This window comes from Anabas testudineus, chromosome 6 (assembly GCF_900324465.2).
Source record: "Anabas testudineus chromosome 6, fAnaTes1.2, whole genome shotgun sequence".
NCBI classification, from domain to species: domain Eukaryota; kingdom Metazoa; phylum Chordata; class Actinopteri; order Anabantiformes; family Anabantidae; genus Anabas; species Anabas testudineus.
The window spans coordinates 7,865,770-7,881,624 of NC_046615.1; the positions used below are offsets into that span (position 1 = coordinate 7,865,770).

At 40.1% G+C, this 15,855-nt stretch overlaps 2 protein-coding genes across 3 annotated transcripts; both read right to left on the bottom strand.

The window, feature by feature from the left end:
• Positions 1-180: 180 nt before the first annotated feature.
• On the bottom strand, positions 181-6,067 carry selenoo1 (selenoprotein O1). The gene is made up of 9 exons (XM_026365181.1): positions 5,514-6,067; positions 5,120-5,323; positions 4,869-5,046; positions 4,359-4,489; positions 3,952-4,229; positions 3,644-3,812; positions 2,359-2,544; positions 1,963-2,119; positions 181-1,672 (listed from the first exon to the last, which is right to left on the bottom strand). The coding sequence occupies exons 1-9, from the start codon at positions 6,065-6,067 to the stop codon at positions 1,448-1,450; spliced, it is 2,082 nt and encodes a 693-aa protein (XP_026220966.1). The 3' UTR covers positions 181-1,447.
• Positions 6,068-6,387: 320 nt separating this feature from the next.
• trabd (TraB domain containing) lies at positions 6,388-14,374 on the bottom strand. Of its 2 annotated transcripts, none has more exons than XM_026365183.1 (10): positions 14,302-14,374; positions 13,721-13,761; positions 13,377-13,443; positions 12,744-12,910; positions 11,709-11,849; positions 11,204-11,314; positions 10,966-11,105; positions 9,838-10,010; positions 9,071-9,167; positions 6,388-8,977 (listed from the first exon to the last, which is right to left on the bottom strand). In XM_026365183.1, exons 2-10 carry the CDS (start codon positions 13,742-13,744, stop codon positions 8,806-8,808), a joined length of 1,092 nt encoding a protein of 363 aa, XP_026220968.1. In that variant the 5' UTR covers positions 13,745-13,761; positions 14,302-14,374; the 3' UTR covers positions 6,388-8,805. The 2 variants fall into 2 exon arrangements, with proteins under 2 accessions (XP_026220968.1, XP_026220967.1); XM_026365182.1 differs by lacking the exon at positions 14,302-14,374 and adding an exon at positions 14,059-14,293 and having other exon boundaries at positions 8,806-8,977.
• Positions 14,375-15,855: the final 1,481 nt, after the last annotated feature.

Consider the following 15,855-nt stretch of genomic DNA (forward strand, 5'->3'; position numbering starts at 1 on the left):
TAGATGCTGTGACGTCTCCAGGAAACTGAACAAGGAAACCGAAGTTAAATATACAAACAGGAATTTTGCGTTGTGTCACCTCGGTCTGTGAGACATGTAAGCGTAATGTCAACGGAAGCTCTTTAAATAAAAAGGCAGCTGTGTTAGGCATGCGTTTGGAACGAAATACAAAAGACACACTAGCTTTTGACTGTTTATTAGGATCATTTATGACTACAATATATTTCATATTTGTCACATAAAAATATAACTCTGATACATAATCTCACTTCATGTTTTTCTCTGGAAGTCCAGTTGTTAAAGCTTAAATTTGACACTAAATCTGAATTGATGTGTCAAACTGAAACTGAATCTTGGTTCCAGTTCAGATGCAGAGAAACACCATTTTCAGGAGACAGGGTCACATGGAGGAAGTTAGGAATGCTGCTGATCCTATGAAGAGGCATCACAGTTCAAACTAATTCATGAATGGGTATGAATGTTTTTTCCTCCTTTACTACAGAATCGAGCTTGATTGTGTCACAAATATGACACAATCTAGTTTAAACTTCTGCAAAGGCGTTCGCCTGGTCTAAACTAAACTAAACTAGTCAAAACTGTAGTTCCCCCCACACACACTCTTCTTTACTCCACTACTACCGTCATCTGGATGCTTACTGAGCACATGAGATAACACAAACAAACAAGTTATTCTTGTGACACTGTGATTATATAAAGTGGTTCCATGACATTGCAAAAGGACATTTTCCCTTACAGGAGAATATATTGTGCGTTTTTATCTACTGCGGCTTATTAGATCAAGTGCAGTCACTGCCTTTCACACACAAACATGACTAGAACATTATCTCTCTCTCTCACAAACACACATACACATATAATAATATTTGGTATATGATGAGGTGACATCCAACAGTTTGTCAGAGTCAGACAGGTCAGTGAAGGACTTTTTGTCTGACTCATCATTAATAGCTAACCAGGCCCTAAACAGACAGAGAACAAGGGTCTCTCTTGCAAAGCTGCATAGGAAATAAAAGTTTTTTAATTAACTGAGTTTGTGTATAATCTTCACCCATGGATTTGAGGAGTAACAATACTAACCCCTCTTCAATGAAAACCCAATCATCAAGTCACTCTTGATGTTAACAACCAATATTGAGATGGAAAGGTCAAACCATTTCACACACGGCTCCAAGCTTCTTAACATACATGGCATCATTATGCGTGCCACGCTACGTTTTTCTACCATCAAACTCATTTTGTTCCTTGTCTGTTTTGTTTTGGTTAGGTTGCCTGTGGGATGTCGAGCCTCATGCTGTCTTCCTGGTTGCTGCCTGCCAAAGTGATGGAGAGTTGTACAGTCGTTGAATAAAAGAGAGATAAAGGTGCGCAATAAGACCAGTATACTCTCTCATCATTTGAAGCAGGTCAGCTAACGCTCAGGAAGCCATTATGAAGATCAAGTGACACAGATTTCGTGGGCCCAAGCTGGGGGCTTGCTGTCATAGGGGACAGGGTTTCTGGCTGTAGACGTAGATGGGACGTCTTGTTGTTGCTCCTCCGCTTCATCTCTCAATCCCTGTTCAGTGGTGCCACCTCCAACCACCCATGCAGGAAGCTCCAGACCCGGCTGCGAAGAATAAGGCTTCTTCAGAACCTCGAGGACCCGCTGGACCTGCAGCGCAGAGGGGAAGTGAGAGCAGGGGGAAACAGTGAAAGTGGAAGGGAAAATGCTAAAGATGGCAAAAAAGGAATTGAGTTCAACTCTCTAATATTAATTTTGAATTGATTCAATGCAAAACTCAGCGCTATGGAAACACTTTCAGGTTAGATTTAGATTTTTTTTCCTCACCAAGATGTGCAGCAGTCAAAAAAAAACAAAAAAAACACTGACATTGGATAACGGAAAATAAGGATGAAAAAAAAAAAAAGCACAAGATGTGCCACTGCGCATGAGATCCTGACCTCAGAGAAGTCTCCATTCTCTGCAGCCTCTATCGCGTTCTGAGCAATGTAGTTCCTGAGCACCACGCGAGGGTTGCTGCTGTCCATCACCCTCACCCTCTCCTCCTGCACGGCCTGCACATCACTCTGGGCCTCCAGCTCGCGAGCCAGACGCTTCCTGTGGCAGCGATAACGCAAACCCTCAGTCAGAACATTACGGTAATGGAACATTGTGAGACCCAACAACCCCATTTCCTCCTCTTTCTCTCTGTCCACCCCTTTTATCAGCAACACTTCCACCCATCACCGTCTGCCCAAAATAAATCTCACATCCGGTCTATGCTGTTTCTAGCCCACTTCTTGTTTTACATTACAGTTCATTCTTTTTATTTCTTACCTTTTCTCCCTCTATCTCACCTGTAGCATTTGATCCACTGGGTCCACTCCTCAGCATGTTTAGCTTTCAGCATTTCCTGACTGGTCTCCATCAGGTCTTTCAGTCTGTTGAGTCTGTCTAATTGCCTCGCTAATGTCATCCTGTCTGAGATCATCTGGAACAGTGCTGGGTTGCTCTGAGCCATAGAGAGCAGCATTGCCAGTTCACTGTCAACACAAGACAGGAAAATAACAGTTATAATCTTCATTGTCATGTTGGAGAAAGCAGAGGACCAGTGCTGCCAGTGTAATCAATCTAGGTTTTATATTTTGTTAAACTGTTTATGGGGAAAATGATGTAGCAAGATAAAAAAAAAAAAGCAGACGGATATTATGTTTATGGCTCCCACTGGCTTAGTTTATTTATCAGATAACATGTTTAAATTTAAATGTTATCTGATTTCCCCTCTAAAATACTCCTCAAAAAGCAGGAACATATATAATTAGAAGTATGTCCCAGATTCACAAATATGACTTTGCCATTACAGCTGACTGGTATTTCCTATTTAAGGCCGTCAGATTATTGGTAGATACCTACAAGATATTATTCAATTATTCATAGTTTTAAAATAACAACTGTCCTCACTGTGACTGTAACTGAGTCATAACTAAATAGTAGTTCCACTCAGCTGTACTGAGCTTTTTTATCATCTTTCAGTTCTTTCTTAGGGTTTGAGGCTCACAACTTTATTGCTTTGACTCAGACTGACGTACAAATCACTAGGTGGTCAGAAACCACACACAAACCACATGAATGCATCATCCATGTCAGTTGGATTCATCATGTTTGCTATGAGTTGCTGACACTGTCTCTGTCATAACTTAAAACTACCGGTACTATATGACAGTGTCTGCAGTGTTTTGTTTACAACTTGTTCTCCTGTCCAAAAAATAAAAACAAGTAAAAAAAAAAAACACAAATAATATGAAATATTATATGAAATAGTGGAACCCAGAAACTTTGACAGGGTAAACACACAAACAAAAGTTGGGGCAGTTTGAACATAATATTAACAATTTTGTTTTTACTTCACAAGAGGCCTGCTATAAATACCCCATTTGTTCCCAGGGTGGCAGTAAACAGCATTGTGTTCAGTTAGAATATAGCAACTGTATCTTATCGTGGAACAAAATGTTAATGTTTAAATTTTGGATCTGACAATGGTGGCCAGCCAGGATGTTAAGGTTAAGCTCTGTTTGTGTATAAAATATGAACAGTCCACCAGAACTTATGGTGGTCATCAAGCACTAGTGCTGACTAGCTCACCGTGGATCCATAGTGGGTTTGTTAGCAGCCTTGAGTTCCTCTAAGGATGCACACTGCTCCAACAGCAGGTCTGTGGCTTGTTTGACATGGTCCTCTTCTTCCTCGCTTTCTGCCTCAGCGGAACAGGAAATCTGACTCAAACTGCGGAATGTGTTGGTAAAGTCAGCACCTGCAGGAGGGGGAAAAAGTGATTCATGAAATGTTCATGTTTTATAAGCAGTAACTTATATAAAAGTTGTATCCTCCAGTTTTTTATATAAAAAATGCTCTCAGCACTGACAATTAATGCTCAATGACTCTCACCCCACCTGTGTTGTGCATGGTCTTCAGCAGCTCAGTGATCAGGATTTCATCCTCAGGCTCCTCCTTCTTCAATAAGCCCAGTTTCTTCCTCATGTTCTCTAGGTAGAAGCCATTGAATAGACCTAAGTACTCGTCCATAACAGCCTTAGCCCTGTCTGGTGGCAGCTCTGGAGCAAGAGCCTCTGCTAGCTTCACCAGGTTCCACTTGCAGATAGCCGGCTGGGCCTGGTAGGAGTAACGGCCAGAGTTGTCGGAGGCATTGCAAATGAAATCTGGATCAAATCTTAAAAAGATAAAGAAATGTGATTTGTATAATCTAATGTTGCAAATGCTCCAGAACAGAACACAAGAAACCATACAGGCCCTTTAGAATGAGTATGGGGTCATTTTGAGTAGTTGGTCATAAACACACCTGTCCATAAAGCCATATGGACCATAGTCTAGTGTGAGTCCCAGAATGCTCATGTTGTCTGTATTCAGGACTCCATGACAGAAACCTACACACTGCCACTGTGCAACAAGCCGAGCAGTACGAAGCATCACCTGCAAACAGGGAGAGAAAACGTATACAGCATAGACTCACAATTACTGAATCTGACAAACAAGCCCCGAGCAATATGAACGATATGAGCCCTTTCTGATTAGATGAAGGAAACATCAAAGGTCTGTCTACTGATCATATCAAGCAAAAGGCACAGTGACTCAGCACATGCAGGCACTGAACCATCTACAACAGCTTAACAGGATAAGAGGATCCAAATGTTCTTGGCTTTGAACTGTAATGCCAGACCTTAAATCAGCTACATGCTGACCTCTCTAAACTTTTTAGTACACTGTAGTTGTACAGTTATTGCCAAAGTGCTGTTTCACTGGCTCTCGGTTTACATTGGAATGATGGAGATTGTTACTCAGGTGCTCTGACCTCTCTGAAGAAAGCCACGTTCCTTTCCACTCGGTCTGGGTAATTCTGCTGGATCTCAGGGTAAAACATCTCAATGACATAGTCCATCATCTGGCCTCGGATCTCATCTCGTCCATAACTAGGACCCTGACGGCCTGTGAACTCATCTGCCTGCTTGAAGATTTCAAATGATCCAAACCTGTACACAAAACAAACGAAGCTCAGAGAACCATGACAGATGAAAAAAGTCTGCTCTGGTGGTAGAGACTCACCTGAGGAAGGTGGGAGCAATGCGGAGAACCACAGAGCATCTCTCATGGCGAGGGTTCCCACTATAGTATATATCCCGTATGACCCTGCTGTCCGAGGTCACTACAGAGCCTGCTCTGGTGGTGGGCACACCCAGGAAGAACATTGCCTCGCTGCACAGGAACTCTCTTATACTGGAGCGTAGAACCTTGCGGCCATCAGCTTGTCTGTGGGGGACAGAGCATGCAACACATGCAGTAAATGGTTTTTGACTTATACACATCTCAACTGTATTGCAGTTCTTCTAAAACTTATAAAGGTCTTTTTGGCAGCTGGTTAACTATTTATCTAACTCAAATGAGTGAGGAAAAAAACTTGCTACTGCCACAAAAAAACAAAAAAAACAAACGTACCTACCTGGAATAAGGAGTCAGTCCCGCCCCTTTCACCTGTATCTCCCACCTTCCGCTCGGGTTTTCCCGCAGCAGCTCGGGGTCTTGGCCAGGTGGCACCTTCACCTCCCCCAGGTAGCAGGCCGCCCCGTCGCCCAGCTGACCGGCAAACTGGCCGAACTGGTGGCCACAGTAGCAGTGTGCGGCGGGCTCGGATCCAGGCATCACTTTGGAGCCACTGAGATACTCCGCTCCGAGCGGATCGTTCGCCACCTCCTCTCCGTCCAGCCCCAGCAGCGTCAGGGCTTCATGCGAGACAGCCACGAACCGGGGGTCGGTCAGCGGCTGCGGCTTCACCCGGGAGAAACACGCGCCTTTGACCAGCCGCACCCCCGGGTCCTCAGACGGGTCCAGGGGAAGTTTCCTGAGGGCGAAGTTGTCAAACTTGAGTCGCTCTAGCGGAGAACGACTCACAACCAGACCCATGTCGTCCATCCCGACCGAGCCGAAAAGTCTGGACACGGACACACCGGGGACAAAGATGCGTGACAATCCCAGCCGAGGTCCTAAATAAGCCATTCAACTAGGGCCATGTGTCTGCTAATGTCCAGTGGCCCAGTTAGACGAGAGTTGCAACTCATGCTTTCATAATCCTGCTCAATACAACAACGGATGTTTGCGAGACTGGCAGTGTAACAGCGTTATGTGTCCGACAGGAAACAACAACGGAACTACATAGCCCGAAACCCAAACAGTTATCTAAATAAGATAATAATACTCATTATTTAGCTACATCCAGCATTTTCATAACACTGATTTTTTTCCTGGGCAAAATAGAGCATAGTGATATGCGCATTTACATCTCTGCAGCTTCCAAAGAGCAGAAAGAAAACAACATGTTTGAAGCAAATATAGTTTATCTTTACTTAATATGTTTTTATAATTCATTACAGAATTTAGGATTCACTGTTTGGATTGTTAACAATGACAATACAACAAAAGGATGTGGGGAAACTAATACAGTTTGAGTCATACAATTTTCTTGGCAATTTGCAAACATTAAATCTTTGGAAATTATGCAGGAAGGAGACATAAAACACAATGTTTGACTGTATTATACTGTTGATGGAGTCAGAGGCAAGACTACGTAACTAATATCCTGTGTATTCTCACTACTGTTATACATCTTCAGAAAATTTATTTGAGTTGGAAGACTGATTATGTGATATAGTTGAATGTGTGGAAAATTTTCATGGGATCTAATTATGTTTGTAAAATGACAAGACAGTGTTTCAATTACTCAAATCACATATCAATTTACTGGATCATTTCACAATCCTTAGAAATACAGCTAAATAATGTAGATATTGTACATAAATTACTTTAAATTAAGTTAAGACTTGGAAAACCTGAAAACCAGTGATGTTTTATAGCCTTGTAACCATTTAATAATGTTGTTCATACCTGAACCCATTTAGAAAGGCAGCAGTGAGAGCAGTGTAAGGCTTTACCTCCCAACTCTGATCGAACTGTCAGTTTACTTTACTATAAGCAAAAAGTCTATACCAAATCTCCCTTGGGAAATCATTACAGTAAAGTTCAATCCTAAATTTGAGGTAAACCACCCCAATTTCATTTTTAATCATCCTAATCCCTGTTCCCATGTTATGTTCAGACTGGGAAGTGATAATGCATATATCATAAAAGTACAAACAGCTGCTGTGCTGAATGTTCTCTTGTCTATGTTTTTAGAAATGGCTCTCTGTATATGATGCATATTCTTCTATCAAGTATGAACCTTTACTTAGAGATGGAACCAGTTATGGCCAAAACATGACAGATTCTCATATTCAAAATACAATCAAATACGCAAATCACTTAATTAATGCATTGCTCATCCTGAGACACATTTACATCTATCCTGTTAAACCTTAGCTGAATGTGTGAGTGGCCATAAAATACAATTTCAATTAAAACCAGGAAATTGCTAATTAAATGTCCATATTTGGGGAATCAGTATTTATAAAATATGTCTCAGATTTTAAGTTGCACTGACCATTTGGTTTCAGTATGTGTAAGATGCATATAACACATTTTTTTGCCTTATCATTTAGTTCACCATTAGCCCTTACAGCTGCAATGAGGCACTTCTATTGATGCAGGCAAGACTGTGCATGCCAGTGTTGCCTCCTCTAATCCTATATACGAGTCTTGAAGATGCATTTTAAATGGATTTAGTAGTTAATCTTTTTTTTTTCCTCTCTTCACATTTACCTCATACTATGAGGGTCACTATATATTATATTTTTCAAATTTGATTATTTGTTATAGTTGACCTAATATTTTCCTTTCTCTTCCCTACAGACTGCAAGACTCCTCTAGTCTCTCATAAAGTGCTGGACTTGAAATGTGCCAGTTTCCAAAAAATACTGGCTGGCACCAGAAAGGAGAAAGGAATGAGGAGACTGCAGTAGAAAAGTGTGCCTCAGAAAAATGGCTCAGTCATATCAGGACAGTTGACCAAAGATAATTCCAATGTTTAAAATCTCTGTGTGTACGGCTGCATTCACACAGACGTTCACCCTGCGTGGAAAAACACAGTCATTCACTGGTAGTGGGGGAGGTGCACTGACGCAGCAATGGAGGCATCCAAAATAGAAAAGTATGGTTAAACCTTTCCTGAAACCCAACAAAACATTGTCAAACAAGGCTCTGTGTTGGGCATTCACATATAAGCAAGTGTTTGCATTTCCAGTGGATTACTTTGTAATGTGAGAGCTGAATTTCTACTGTTTAGCTCAAGATGGTCACCACCAAAGATAAGAGTTGTGTAATCCTGAGTTGCAACCTCTTGTGCTGTGTTTAGATGTCTAATAAGCTTTAAACACACGAATGCATTCATCCAACTGGACTTTGTATTGTATTATAATCTCTCACTGGTACATGAAACAACATGTGTAGGGCAAATGTCTGTGTGAATCTAGCCCGAGTCATTAAAAGGAATGGAGGGGAAATGTAAATCTATTCAAAAGGAATTACTGGCATTTGTAAACCTTACAAAATGTATGATTTGCACAAAATATTAAATCAATTGAAGCGTACTGTCGTGGTTTCTTTGGCAGTACAGCCCTGCTGTGACTACAGGGACATCAATATGAGGTGGGGCTTCTTAGTCCCCTGAGGTCCTTGTTAGTTCATACTGTAGGGCTGGAGAACCCCTTCCTCCAGCCTCACCTCCTGGTTTAAGGCCACTGGTGATGCATTGTTTTCATAAATCAACGGTCATGTCACTGATGGCTTAGAAAACACCAGTGGGGTCAAGCATGGGGGGGGCGCAGAGTCTCCAGTATAGACTGGACTGTAGGTAAAGACAGTAGGGTTCTACCTAAACTCCCTCCAGCACGGTAGCAGGCATATCCCAGCATTCCCATCATGACACCCTTTAAAACCATGCGCAGCACCCAGCCAAAGCGTGAAGGAGGGGCCACACTGAGAAAGAGATGGAAAAGACACAGAGCAGGGGGTATAAATGTTCTGTTACTAATTATCCATAATATGTAAGAAACAACAAGACAAACATACCTCATGATTTCATTAATGTTGAGCTGTTTCTCCCAGTTTTTTTCTATGCCAGGGACATGACCCATCCCCACAACTCCTACCACCACAGCAGGCACTTCTACAAAACAGTGTGAAAGGTTCTGTTATGTAAACAATCCTATAACCTCATATTCTTTACATTTATACTGTCATATGTGAAACAACAGGTTAGATCTTGTAAGACTGAGCGCCACTAAGTGCCACTTTAACAACACATACAAATACACTATAACAGCATACAAATACACTATAACTTTTACTATAATATATATATATATATATATTGTATGTGTGCGTGTGTATTGTAGTTGATAAAAAGAAGTGTAGAAACAACGTGAAAAGACTTTCCTGTACCATTTCTGTGGAGTATGATTCAAAATTTTATGCTGTTCACATTGAATATGACTAAGCATTTTCATTCTCTGTAGCACTTAAACCACATTTCTGGTCTATTTATTATGCAATAACATAGACAACAACAAATATGATGACAGATACACAAGGGTGTGGACTTCTTAAAGGAAACTTAACAAGTCAATCATTTAAATGTTCAAAATTATTTTAAAATTAACTATTTTATGTATAAACAAAATAAACAGACAAAATAGTATAACGTGATGAAATACATCCTAAATATAATATACATATATAAAATATGAAGATTAGAATAGATAGATAGATTAAATTATTATGGTGAATTACAAGAAAGCAAAAACATTTTCTTGTTTACTGTGCATTGTAATACATACTCTGGTCATCAGGGGGGGCTTCCACACAGCGTGTAGCCTGGCGGAGCGTATGTGTGAGGTAGATATCTCTTTCAGCCACAATGGTCTGGTGAAGGGCTGGAAACTCTCCGATCATCTCAGACATGGTCTGCTCCAGTAGGTCCTTCTGTTTGCACTTCTCAACATCCTCCTTACTGAAATATGACACAGCCGGCTTGAGAAAGAGGATCTAATGTGTATGGTCTGATAAGATCTGCAAGTCATTTTAAAATAACAACATTTTGCATTTAAGTTTTTGAAACATAAGCCATAAATAATAATAATAATAACAATATTGTTTTCTACTCCATAAATAAAATCACTCTTTGTGTTGATCATCTTAATTAAGAATCTACGGAATTGTTTAAACAACAACTAAAAATGTAGTATTCAGGTGTGCATAACTATTAGTAATAGTAATATAACAGACATGTTGCATTAAACAAAATTATTGTATTATTGTTGTATTAACTAAACACTACAGCATTGTCAAACTATATTCATACTAGAAATACCTATTTTGTGCCAAACCATAATTTCCTGGATTGGAAGACAGCTGTTGTGAGTAGTAAGTGTCTTAAAATGCTTTAAAAACATACTTGTATTTGTATGAATTATGTTTTGTATTATGTATTAGGTCCCACTGGGGCACTGGCATTTTATACACCAGAGAACAGAAAGGTAATTTTAAAGCTCAATCTGAAAGATGGACATACAATCACACAGTTACCAATCAGATCTCACAGACCGTGACAGTTTTAAAATTGGCAGAGTTGCATGTACTTTGGATAATATGTGTGGGCGCACATTCCCTAGTTCTAAACAGAACAACCAGTTAGTCAGATAGCCATGATACTCTTGCATATACTATAATTTAATTTTCCCTGTAATTGCAATTCTAAAATGTTTTCCTCTGCTTAAACAATATTTTCCAATATAACAGTCCTTTGATATCTAGTATTTTGTGGCAATTCAATCAGGGATGTAGAAGTGGATCATTTACATTTCACAAATCTAGATAAATACAACATGTGTCTATTCTTTTTCAAACAATGGTGTATAATAATAGACAAGGGAACACAACAAAAAGTTATTACGAAGAATTTATACCTGATTGGATCTGACAGGAAACAAAGACCCCAGGCTAAACGGGCCTTCTGCCAAAGACTGAGAGCAGCAATGGCCCTCTTGAAAGTCACTGGAATAGGCCTGTCCCCAAGGTGAAATTTACAGAACGGCACACGTCCAGCCTGTGAGTGAAAAATAAATAAATACAAATAATCAAGAATAAGAAAACAAAAAAAGGAAATTACTGTCAACTTTAGCTCTTTTATTGTGTATCTATTACCTCTTTGAAGGCCTCTCTGAACTCTCCTCCAGGAGCCATGCCTAGTTGCTCTGTTATATGAGCTGAAACTTTGAGCAAGAGAATCTGCATCAGGCCAGACATCAGCCCATTCTGCCAAACACAAAGGGGAGAAGTAAGAAATTGAAGAAAAAGAGAAATGCATTCAGTGGTCGCTTTTTTTATTTTATAAAACTATTTAAACTATTTAGTATTTAACTATATTTATATTACTACCAGTGTTTTAGTTTAAGATATTTATATAATCACAGTTTAGAGAAATTAAGAAAACAAAAAGTACAGAACTGACTAATAGCTTTTTACTGACATTTATTCCTGTCTGACCAGCATGCATCAGTGATATTTATACTCACTTACACAGTCACGGTATTATAACTTTTTCCATTTCTTCCTTTCTCTCTCCTTCTCCTCCTTTCTATATGTGGATCTTGCTTTGGCTCTTTCATATGACTACCACTGTTAATACCCATCATTCTGAGAGCCTGACCTGTTTGATGGCCTGCTGAACCTTCTCCAGGTTGATGTCTTTGGCTTCCCTCAGCAGTGTATTCTCATCCATCTTCAACATAGACACCCTGTACTGGCACAGTTCCACCACCACAACATCTGGTTGCACAGCGCGGATTGTCTGTGTGCAGGAAAGAAAGAGCAGTGGGTATATACGATAGGAAACAGAAGGAATAGGATACCACATGAAAGCAAGAAAACGACAAACAGTAAATGAGCAGTGAGGGAAGCAAAGACAAAACAATCAATGTATAAAAAGGAGAGCAAGAAAAGCTTGGCAAAACAGTAATGCCAATCTACAGTAATTTCTTTATATGGAGGCAAGCCAGCTCATCATCATTTCAAGGTGCTACTCTACAGCTCTTTTCCATATTTGCAAAATAACTCAATTATTTCACAGATAGCTCACAGTGTATCACATCTTAAAAGGGTGTAAACGGCACTGCGCACAGTACAAAACCTGCTGTAAATTCTCATTACTATCTCAAGAAAAAATAATGACACTGGTTGCAATTCTCTGATTTTCTGCATGTTACCAAATGTGATCTAATCTTCATCCAAGTCACAGATATCAACAAACACAATATAACTAAGCTGATGAAACAAAAACAATCATGGTCTTTCTCTCTTTATTTCATACATTCATTAAAAATTGATGGATGGAAGAAAAACTAAATTTGGGTGATGCTGCAAGACAATGACCTTCAACACTTTAGTTTAGTAAATCTATTACAGAATGGGACAACATCTCCAGTGGCCCAGTAAGAACCCAGATGTCAGCCCAACAGCAAGCTGGTGTGGAATGATCTCACATCTTACATCTTACATCTTAAGGCCACAGGAGTTCTGCAAAAAAGAAGGGTCCAAAATTCCTCCTGGACATTGTGCAGGTCTAATCCATAGTAATAAGAAGCTCTTCCTTGTTGAAGATGAGATCACATGTCTTGACCAATTTATTCAGAAAACCAGGAAATTGTAAATAGTGATATTACTAGCTTTTGCAACTATAGCTCACCATGGCTACATCCTTTTTGCTACTGTCACTGAAGTGGGCAGTCCCCACCAGGTACAGAATGCTGCCATCTGGGGCAGTAAGGCGGGTCACCGTCTCTGGCAGATCAGGGGATAATTGGCGCCGCTGAGCTCGCAACTGCCAAAGGAGCTCCATTGTTTCACCATCCGCTAGACAGTAACAACAGAAACAAAATTCTTCTAAACATCTCAACTGAAAACTAATGACATTATGGCAATTTAATAAGAACTAGATAAAAATACAGAGAACACAGAAGAAAGGTGTGTGGGTTTAGCAGATATTTCAAAAAAGTCTGTGACTGTTGTGCAACTGCAACAAAACCATTGACACATTAATCTGCATGCGGAAAACTGCATTCCAAATGTATGAGGTGTTAATGTAGAGATGATCTCTGGCTGCTCTAGGTAGCAACATTAAGTACTCAACAAAAGGTTGGGATAAACCCAATTATGTCATTATAGAATAAAAACGTTTTTATTATTATATCCGGCAGAAGGAGAAAGAAAAAAATGGAAAATTGCAATAAACTATTAGGCTGTGCTTTAAAAAAAAAAAAAAAGGAGGTAATGCACCATTACCAAAATACAGCAAAGTGTATGAGAAACAACAGCTTACCCAGCCCAGGGGGTATGCATGGCAGTTCCTCGTCTGAAGGATCCTCTGATGGGCCGACTGACTCATCCTATCAGACATCAAAACAGCAAACAACAGCTCAGACAGAAGGCATTGAAGTATAAACCTTCTGTCTGACCACGTCTAGCCAATTTGAGAAAGACAGGGTGATTTCACATCTTAAGACCACAGGGTAAATTACAATCGCTGTGGTTGAACAACTTAAAGAAGTTAACAGCAGCACAACATATGTGTTTTTGCACAAGACTAACGTACTGCCAACGCATCACTCAAAAAAAAAAAAAAAACAACCCTCCTCTCTGACACAAAATTAAGAGTATTCACACCTCTGATTTGTTGTCTTGGTCCATGTCTGAAGCGCTGGGAGCTGTGACAGAGAGCAGAATAAAGACAATCCGCTAAAACCATACAGTCTGAACCGTGAGGCGTTCACTGACAGCTCACTACAGTGCAGCGTTTCTACCTCCTGCTTATGCTGATTTATGGGTTGACGCGGCGCTGACTTGTCCAAACGCAGCTAACAGTTAAAACTCTGTAACGTTACTGGAAAAAGTAGCGACTGCCAGTGCTTTAGGTACAATTATATCTAACGAGGTCATCATTACTACTAAAGCTTTGCCACACTGGAGGCTCAAGTTGCGCAGCTGGAGAAAAAGTGACTTACCAGGGACAGGTCTATCGGCTAGCTGACGTTACTTCCAGGCACGGGGCTGCTATGCGTTTACTCATCAGTTTGGCTAGCAACGGCTAACCAAGCTAACGTAGGCTAGCTTAGCAAACCCCCTTAGGAATTTGGCAAAATCACACACGTTCAAACTGAATAATTTAACAGGAAATATTCCCTCTTTCAGACGCAGCATGTGTAGTAATATACTCGTTAGTTGTTTAAAAACAAATGTCAACTCACAGAACAAGCCAGCCCCGCTGTCGGTGAGCTCTTCGTCGGTACGGCAGAGCAACTGAAACTGACAGCCGCGATGCATTGTGGGACATGTAGTAAGTGAAGGTTAGGACACGCACATGTATTTGTTATAAAGACAGTGTTTTTTAATCAGTTTTCATTATATGATTTTACACATTACAATCAAAGTCTGGATTCTCTCATTAGCATTAAGACTCAGAGATTCATCTCCAGGACTGTCTAAATGTGAAAATCTACAAAGAAACTCAAGGCTGTGTGCAGAGCTGTGTTACAACATATACATGCTCTACACACTCGTGCAACTAGTCTTAAAGTGCTCTCAGATGTGTTTTGTGTGCTTGACTAGTCAAACTAGGGGATTGTGAGCCTACGTTCGTGACAGTGAGATGGACTACTATGAAGCTGATGTGCTGATGTTGAAAAAGTCTTGAACTATTTGTTTATTTGAATGCCCCAGAAGAAAAGTGTACTCAGCATAGGTCCACTTATAACACAGGCGGGCCCCTGCCAAAGGATAAAAGTGTTCTACAGTAAATGTCATGTTGGTATATTAATACAGAAAGCTCATTCTCTGTAGTCCTGTAGTGATGTTTGCAGCTGCAAGAAATGTAGAGGTTATGGCATCACCTTGTCCACTGGCTTCTCTCCTGTGAAAAGCGCTAACTTGCCCCATATGGATGATTATAAGAAATAACAGAGCAACTACTGTATCGGTTTCTTTGTGTGCCTCATGATGGGTGTTGCACAATGTGAGACCGACTGAGGAACCACTGAAAGAAATTTAGATTGTGTCAGACGGGCAGATGACAATCAAAGGCCTACAGCTACTGAGTTGTAAACCTTCCAGTGAGGAACCATTTAACATCTGCTCAGTGCATCTTTCACTTCACACTACAGCACTCTCGCAAGAAGATGCACAAAAGTCATATAATTTTCCTAGAGTGCAGCTTCATTCTTTCCACAGGAACCAACATGAAAAACAACAAGTTTGGAGCATCCACTTAATTATATAAACTAGAACTGGTAGCTTGTGTTTGATGTTCTCTCACAAAACCACACTTTTGTCATAGAGTATGCCACTCCTTTATAAAAAAAAAAATCCAATTTACTTATTATTAATGTCCTGGAAAGATAGTGGAGGCAAGATCTGATACACTTTCCTAATCAGTGGTGAAAAAGCAATGATAAAGCCATGAAATGTGTTATACTTTAAGCACCCCACAAACACTGAGTCATATACAGTGTCTATACATGTATAGCTTCCTGTGAAATATGATGCTGTAAGCACATACATTATTGCCACAAATATATTGTGATCTTTTGCATAATAATTGTGCAGATCTCAACAACTGTATTATGTGAGCTACCTTTCTACTTGGCTATTGGGATAAAGGGACTACGCATTATCATATGTGTTTAAGATACATTTAGTTTGAAGCCATAATGCAGTCCTCTTTGCAAATATGTATTTTTAAAAGAAACTCACTCATCTCTCAGACTTTCGTTATGCCTTATCGATATTTAGCTATTTGACCCTGC